Source organism: Electrona antarctica, assembly GCF_951216825.1.
Source record: "Electrona antarctica genome assembly, chromosome: 12".
Taxonomy (NCBI): domain Eukaryota; kingdom Metazoa; phylum Chordata; class Actinopteri; order Myctophiformes; family Myctophidae; genus Electrona; species Electrona antarctica.
The window spans coordinates 8,778,093-8,787,268 of NC_136793.1; the positions used below are offsets into that span (position 1 = coordinate 8,778,093).

The 9,176-nt window shown below is 44.9% G+C and overlaps 1 protein-coding gene across 3 annotated transcripts in view; it reads right to left on the minus strand.

Moving 5' to 3' along the window:
- Positions 1–589: 589 nt before the first annotated feature.
- Positions 590–9,176, minus strand: part of LOC306934173 (major facilitator superfamily domain-containing protein 6-A-like) — a 37,847-nt gene continuing 29,260 nt past the window's right edge. Inside the window, exons 12-16 of one of the 3 annotated variants that reach the window (XR_013791294.1) lie at positions 6,935–7,033; positions 5,793–5,929; positions 3,362–3,511; positions 764–1,164; positions 590–714 (exon numbers count right to left, since the gene is read on the minus strand). Coding sequence is in view for 2 of the 3 variants with exons in the window: in XM_079516694.1 (XP_079372820.1) it covers positions 1,054–1,164; positions 3,362–3,511; positions 5,793–5,929; positions 6,935–7,033 (497 nt within the window). In the remaining variant the exon portion in view is untranslated. Of the gene's footprint in view, positions 715–763; positions 1,165–3,357; positions 3,512–5,792; positions 5,930–6,934; positions 7,034–9,176 lie in introns of those variants that run through there. The other 2 variants (XM_079516694.1, XM_079516695.1) reach the window with 2 other exon arrangements.

Sequence of the window (9,176 nt, forward strand, 5' to 3'; positions counted from 1 at the left end):
CATTTTGGACGCGCAAAGAGCTCTACACCAGAGGTTCTCAACGTTTTTGGCTGGGGACCCCCGGAAATGCTTTGGCCATGTCTTGCGACGCCCCCCCCCTCCCCACCACCAATACAAACTGACTGCAAAAATAACCTCAATCATAAATAAATACTGAAACCAGATATAATCATTAAGGCAAGTTTATGCATGCATTATGTAAACTCTTCATTTCCATTTTTCCATAATAATTTGGGGATCCCCCAAAATAATTTGGCGACCCCCCCCGAGGGGTCGCAACCCACAGGTTGAGAACCCCTGCTCTACACTATAAATTACATAATGGCTTCTACTGAAGCCAAAGGTCCACGGTTCAAATCCCACCTCGGCCCGTTGTGCCCTCGAGCAATGACGACGAACCTCACCTCACCGTCCAGGGGGACCCGAGAGCACCGTTTCTCAACGCCCGGTCCGGGGCCCTTCAGAGGCCTCAAATTGACCCTTACGGGTCTGTAACTCTGAGTGTACAAATGGAACTATACGTACCCCGGTATACAGGTCCATTTGGTTCCATTTGTACACTCTCAGAGTTACAGACCTGTAAGGGTCCATTTGGTTCCATGTGTTACTCTCTCAGAGTTACAGACCTGTAAGGGTCCATGTGTTACTCTCTCAGAGTTACAGACCTGTAAGGGTCCATTTGGTTCCATGTGTTACTCTCTCAGAGTTACAGACCTGTAAAGGTCCATTTGGTTCCATGTGTTACTGTCTCAGAGTTACAGACCTGTAAGGGTCCATTTGGTTCCATTTGTACACTCTCAGAGTTACAGACCTGTAAGGGTCCATTTGGTTCCATGTGTTACTCTCTCAGAGTTACAGACCTGTAAGGGTCCATTTGGTTCCATGTGTTACTCTCTCAGAGTTACAGACCTGTAAGGTTCCATGTGTTACTCTCTCAGAGTTACAGACCTGTAAGGTTCCATGTGTTACTCTCTCAGAGTTACAGACCCGTAAGGGTTCATTTGGGAACCCTGGTGTCATTTACAGGTCAAAAGTCAAGTCAGTGTTTTGTCGTTAGCTGTGCGGTGGTTCTGATTGGCCGCCAGACGGCGACTGTGGGTGGTGGGGCGGGGCTTCAGGCTGTCCGTCATCAGGGTACCCGTTGACATGCCGCCCATTACACACCTAATGTCGGAGAACACACACACACACACACACACACACACACACACACACACACACACACACACACACACACACACACACACACACACACACACACACACACACACACACACACACACACACACACACACACACACACACACACACACACACACACACACACATACTTTTAATTGCACAGCATATTTGGTAACTTCAAACTTGCACAGCATATTTTGCACATTCAGTCATTATTGTGTGAAGTGAACTAACTAACTAGATTAGAGTTCTCATCGGGCTCGGCCCTAACTGGGCCCTAACTGATCAGGCCCGGCCAGGCCCGACTAATTAGCATAGATTTTAGGCCCGACCCGGCCCTAAAACGTCGGGTCGGGCCTCGTCGTGGTTTGTGCAGAATTTGAGAAGTTTGATAAATACACAAACAGCCAGAACAGAACTATATTTTTTATTATTATAAACAAATTAGAAATTAAATTAAAATAGCATACATTTTAGGCCCGGCACGGCCCTAAAACGTCGGGTCGGGCCTGGTCGGGTTCGGGTTCGGGCAGAGTTTGAGAACTCTAAACTAGACGACAGCCCATACATCCAAACAGAAAAGTCCTATCTGATGGTATTAAACTACGTTAACTTGTTCCGTACCCACGTTTAAGGTCACTAAAAAGCCGCAGCCTGCCGCTCTTTTCGTCACAAGCGCTGAAACGGCATCGCGAGGTATTTCGCCGGCACTTTTTATTGAGTCCCGAAAACATGGATGCTCTTCATGATCGCCTCAACCTGAGCTTCAATTCTGAGAAAAACGCCGCTAAAGATCGTCTGGACGGAGGGGAAAATGTAATGACGTCACAACACAAAGCAAAGCAAAGCAAAGCGCTGCCCGGCAACGGAGAGCCACGAACTGGTAAATATCTCTGCTGTCGGAGATATTTAATTTTTTTTTTTTTAAATAATTTTTCAGGAAATTAAGAAAATCTTATATTTTTAAAACAAAGCAATGCAGCCTCATCAAAGTTGGTGTAACTTTATATATTGTCAATTACTTCCATGAGAGGGGGAGAGGTGGTGGAGTTAGTTGCTTTAGCAGACATTTTGAGGGACCAATGGAGTTAAGAGGTTTTGTCCAAAGCACTTTTTACTACTTTCCATTGGTTCAATATTTTCGAAACAACACACATACATAAAGGGTGTTCAATAGCACTGATTTATGCCAAACAAAAATCAAAAACCTCAAGAATTGAGTTATGAGGTTTCCTCCTGACAGCAACGAAATTATAATTCTTGCGATGCTGGATCGCATTTAAACATCAAGGGTGCGTCCGATCACGGTGATTTGTGACTATTAATTTAATCTGTCCAAACATTGGAAGTGCTCGTAGGATGTCCCTCAATGTCCCTCATGCGTACCACCTGTTTTGAATTTGCACATAATGCAGGTTGCTTTACTGATGGCAAGATGGCCGCGGTCTGCAAAAGGTCAACAGCAGACCTCTAAAGCTCACAACAGTCGCATCCGCGACGTCATGTTTGCTTGTATATCAGCTATTCTCGGAGAGCAATACTGTTGCGCAATGACGTATACTGTAAACATGTCTCCGTAGGGTGCGCCTCACTAGCCAACACACAAGAGGAGGTTGACCGAACTGAAACCAGTGCTTCCCCAAAACAACAGCTTTGGGGATCTGTTGAAACCAGCGCACTGTTTTGGGGACAGACAGACAGACAGACAGACAGACAGACAGACAGACAGACAGACAGACAGACAGACGGACGGACGGACAGACAGACAGACAGACAGGGTGAAGCGTCTCACCTTTCTTCAGGATGTCGAGAAGCAGTGAGACAGGCAGTGTTAGACAGTTAGGTCTAGGTCAGGTACACGCCCACATTGACAGAACGCAAGTTAACGTTTTTATTAAAATCTCAAAATTATGAATTAGCCTAGTGCTTTCATTAAAGTAACTAATTAAAGACTTGAATTAAATAAATACTGTATCCACACACACACCCACACCCACACAAACACACACACAGAGATAAGCACACACACACACACACACACACACACACACACACACACACACACACACACACACACACACACACACACACACACACACACACACACACACACACACACACACACACACACACACACACACACACACACACACACACACACACACACAGTCCCACCCACCTGCAGGGGTTGCGTCTCGGCGGGCGGTGGCGGCGTGTTCTTCCTGCTCATGGAGACGGTCTCTCGCAGCTTGAGCAGCGTGTAGGTCAGCGTGACCCAGGGGGCGCCACTGAGGCCCCACGCCGGCCGGCTCCACTCCTCCTGCTCCTCCTGGTGGCAGAGGGTGGTCATGACAGCGTGTTGTTACTCCACCGCTTCCAGTTCCATATCTAACGCACTCACAGAACTGCATTAACTCAACCCTGGCTAAGGACTCCTTTAACGTCTTTTTAATAAGATCCAGCACCGCCAACAACGCCTTTAACGTGTTAATTAGCGCTCTAATTAATGATAAACCTATAAAGCTGGCTTACCGCTAATCAAAGCTCCCCTCGAGCGATAGATCTGTGTTCCATTGCTTCCCCTTCAGCCTCAATGCATTGAAAAAGAGCAAGGTGGTAGATTAGGCCTTTCTAGGCATAGATATATATAAAGTCTAGATGGCTTAAGGCGGAGTTTCTGACGTCGTTCACCCGGCGGCCATCTTACTTCGGGGCTACAGTACACGTTCTATGGCAGCTCAAACAAAAACAGTCATAACTCGCTCAAATCTTGACGGATTTACAAACGGGTTGGTTTATTACAAACGTTGTCAACGTGGCTATGATTCAGGACGCTTATCTGCTTAATTTTGTTTTTTTATATGAACATCGTATAAAATCATATAAGTATGCGGACGTCTCTGACGTTTATAACAAACCAAACCGTTTGAAAATCTGTTGAAAATTGAGCAAGTTGTGGTTATTTAAAAGTACATGCCCCATAGACACAATGTTATGCTGCCCCTAGTAAGATGGCCGCCACGTAGCAACGTCACTCTCCATTGGCCAGAGCGCGGGTGAGCCATCTAGCTTTCTTATATATATATATATATATCTATGTTTCTAAGTGCCGCGCTATAAGCTTGTAGGTCTGCTATTTTTCAATAGCTAAAGTAGAACAGAATGCTTAAAACACCAAAAGGGGTTCCCGCCCGAAATGGGTTAACACCCCGAGCGGCAAGGACATAGTTCTCCGTTCAATCAATCAGTAACGGCCAGCGCTCAGGACGGAGATTGATCAAAGGACGGAGATTTATTGATATCAAAACCGATCGCATCGCTCCACAGGCTGGAAGTGTCTGTTGCGCAACATTCAATGTTATTTCCCGGTGGGACGTCATTGAAAATGTTAAAACGTGAATAACTCTTGATCTAAATCATTCTGTCCAATTCTAAGCAAAGATGATGTGTTAGACGGCCCATCGCGGTCCAGACGCGTTAGAATTAATCATACCTCCCGTTGTTGTCGATGTCGTTGTTGCCTCGGGAGTGTTTTGGCTACATCAAGCTATTTCAGCTACATCGGGGATAACATCCGGTACGTCGCTAAATGTGCTCCGCTGCTATAAATCGATGGGCGCTCTGATTTAATGGATTAAATAACCCCGGGCGTTTGGTGTGTTAATTAGGGCATTTGAACACCCATGCCTGTCAGTCACAATGTGGGACAGGGTCTCAATTTGTGGAACGCCTGAAAGGTCTTGGAAATGAGGGACTGTCCCACGCACTAGGTCACCCCAGAGCCATGTAATAGAAGAGTTCCAAAATGTGGAACGCCCTACCAACAGTCATTAAGACATCCGAATCCCTTGACTCCTTCAAAACCGCTCTCAAAGGGCACCTACGGATGGCTGCAATTCGAAACTGGCCCCCGTAAAATCTGAATCCCCCCCCACCGCCCCCCCTTTTCCCCTCACTGTATATGTTTCTTTTCCCTTTTTACCTCCATTATGATGAATTCCTGTTCTGTTCTTTGTCTATATAGAAGTGTCTATTTGTACGTCTCTAAATGTTTTGATGAATTGAACATGGTGGACCCTGTAAACAAGTGTAATGCTTAATTGGGTCGTCCACTCACAGTTAACAGCCTTTGTATTGAGTTTGTGCTTGAAATGTACTGTAATTCTGCAAACTGTTAATAAAATTTTCAATCAATCAATCAAGTTACGATATAGAGGGGGAAGAAACCGAGCGCTCGAGCTGTTCATGCAGCCTGAACTGAGACAAGCTGGAGTTGGAAATACATTGTTTTCAACGAGGGCGGCGCAAACAAGAGCTATTTTTAGCATGTGTGCAACATGACAACTGTTTTAAAGTATTGTACAGTAACAACTAACGTCTCTGTAATGTTTATGTTGTACTATTACTACAAAACTAATTTAAATAAAGGGATTTAAGATCAAGTCCAATGCATTTCGGTCTACTTCCGGTCCAGGACTTGTTCCAGTTGGTTGTCCCCATGCTCAATGCGTAGTCTATGTAGGAGAGCCGCCATTGGACTGAAGCCCCATGAAGTTTGCGTAACTCTGTCTATATCTAAGGCACTAGGTCACCCTAGTCATACACGGTACCTGGTGTTTGGTTTTGACGGCCGGGACCGTTGGACCCTTCCCTCCGCCTGAGCCCAGTGGGTTCTGGACCAGGTCTATGGTTGCTATGGGAACCGGACTGGATGGAACCGGAATGTTCTCAGCCAACATCTTGTCCTCTGAGAGAGACACACAGAGAGAGAGAGAGAGAGAGAGAAACATGGAGAATGGGTCGAATGAGAATGAGTCTGACAGAATATGAATAGGTAATTGTACATATATTCAGCTATAGTGTAGAGCGGCGCTCTTATCTCATACATCATCTCATTCTGGCCAATCACAATTTACCTCCTCACTTTTATCATCAATGTTTGTGTTTACACTGGCCTAGTGCACACACACACTGACACACACACACACACACACACACACACACACACACACACACACACACACACACACACACACACACACACACACACACACACACACACACACACACACACACACACACACACACACACACACACACACACACACACACACACACACACATACGAATGTTTTGGATCCGGTCCGAAACGTAGCCGAGAAGGATTTGACAAGTCATTGGTCCGACAAATGACAACCCACCTCATCTCCTAACCTAACCATAACCGCAAGCATGGGAGCAGACGCTAGTCCGACATGCGGATGAATGTCGGACTAATGCCCTGTCTGAAAAACGTCCACCTCCCGTTTGGAACCGGTCCGACCAAAACGGCGCTGATCCGATCCGATCCGAAACCCATAGTGTGTTCTCTGCAATATTATATGCTTTAACATGACATGAGACTGCTCTCTATGAGCGACTGCACCCCGTCGCCTCTCCAGACAGCGCAGCAGAGGAGGAGGAGGGTTGCAAACTTGTATAGCCTAATATTAGTGCATTTTCGCGCACGGAAATTCTTACAACAAAACTGTCCCACATTTTTCCTCCGAGGTGGAAAGCCGGGTGACGTGAGGTTAGTCCCACATTGCTCGTTGCTTTGCGTTTCACCTCGCTCGCTCAAGGGGGTCGCCATGATTGCATTAATATAGCCAGCTGTATGTATGTGTGTGTATGTATGTGTGTGTGTGTGTGTGTGTGTGTGTGTGTGTGTGTGTGTGTGTGTGTGTGTGTGTGTGTGTGCGCGCGCGCTCACCTCTCTCCTCTGTCTCTCCAAGCAGACACTGGATGAAGGCGAAGATGAGCAGGATGAGCAGTGATGTCATCCCGATGCCTCGGAACGTCTCTGCTGCGCCTAGAGGTCACAGAGGTCAGGTCACACATAGGTCACACAGGTCAGGTCACTCATTACAGGTCTCCTGACATCCACCTTTTGTTTCATGTTTTTTTTTTTCTGACCTCAATTACACCCAAACAAAACTATCTTTGAACTCATTCAGTGGATTTATTTTCTGAATAAATAAAAACTGTGACTGTAACTGTCAGTGGATTCTCTGGATAAAAAAGTGACTCCGGCAGGCAATTTTATTTTATTATTATTATTTTTTAGTAAATGTAAATAACTGTAATTACTGTAACTAGTGCGTGGACTTAGTTGGTTTCCACCACTGGTTCATTGCAGAGAAACTGAGATACTGGCAAAAGTTCAACAACAATATCCACCACTAGAGGTCACTGTTGTGTCAGATTTAAGCTGACAAGCTACAGTAGAGATGACTCAGGGCATCACAATGCACACTGAAAGGTGTTTAATTTCACAATCTCTTCAGGAATATTACAAAAATGTGTTAAAAAAAATGTAAAAGATCACAACGCTGATTGGTCAAACTATAAAACAAATATATATATATATAATTTTTGAGTGGTGTAAACCACTCCTACAACTGGCTTTGTTGAGTGGTTTGATTGATTGATTGAAGAATTTATTAACAGTTTGCAGAATTACAGTACATTTCAAGCACAAACTCAATACAAAGGCTGTTAACTGTGAGTGGACGACCCAATTAAGCATTACACTTGTTTCCAATAGGGTCCACCATGTTCAAATCATCAAAACATTTAGAGACGTACAAATAGACACTTCTATAGACAGAACAGGAATTCATCATAAAGGAGGTAAAAAGGGAAAATAAACATATACAGTGAGGGGGAAAAAAAGGGGTGGGCGGTGGGGGGGATTCACGTTCAGCTCCGTTAATTTTGTTTTCAACTGGCTTTGTTATTGAGTGGTGTAAACCACTCCTACAACTGGCTTTGTTAGTGCAGAAAAAATGAGCATGGTTGCTATGTTCACCCTGTTCACCCGGGTGTGATTTCTACAACTGGCTTTGTTAGTGCAGAAAAAATGAGCATGGTTGCTATGTTCACCCTGTTCACCCGGGTGTGATTTAATTACGTCAGACATGATTTAATTACGTCAGACAGGCTATATTACACCACTCAGTTCACACGGGTGTGATTTTTTAATGTATGTTTTGTAATAATAATCTAAATTTAAAACTTTTAATAACTGTTAATAAAGTGTTCAATCAAGTTGCTAGGTACTTTGCAATTGCATTAAACTGCAATATTTGCCTCTGAGATGCAGTGGAGAAGGAGAATAATTATTAACCGAAGTCTGACATCAATATTGGTAGAGGGCGCAAATCCACAGGTTCATGTACTTTTTATTTGCATTGTAATCCCCATAGGGGGATTTTAGATCGCCTCATAAGAACTGTGTTTGAAAAATAAACATGTCGTCCCGGCCGTTTCACTCATATGGATATGAAGAATCAACTGACTGAGAGAAAACGCTAATGTTACTGCTGCTGAATTAATTACATTTTCGCTAGAAACATATGAGTCAATCATATAGGAGTGACTGACGGTCGCAAACGATACAGAGACACCTCCCCGACAATTTCGCAGAGAAAGCATGTTTATTTTTGGACCACAATGCTTATATGAAACGATTTTAAGATGAGCCCATGTTATTCTCCATAGAGAAATGATACTTCCGTGAACCAGGGGATGAGCGAGTGACGTCAGGACTTCAGAACCAGGGGATGAGCGAGTGACGTCAGGACTTTAGAACCAGGGGATGAGCGAGTGACGTCAGGACTTTAGAACCAGGGGATGAGCGAGTGACGTCAGGACTTTAGAACCAGGGGATGAGCGAGTGACGTCAGGACTTTAGAACCAGGGGATGAGCGAGTGACGTCAGGACCACCATTTGATGACATTTAGCCTCCCAGACCCATTTGAGCCACGGACCATCATTTGATGACATTTAGCCTCTCAGACCCATCTGAGCCACGGACCATCATTTGATGACATTTAGCCTCTCAGACCCACCTGAGCCACGGACCATCATTTGATGACATTTAGCCTCTCAGACCCATTTGAACCACGGACCACCATTAGATGACATTTAGCCTCTCAGACCCATTTGAGCC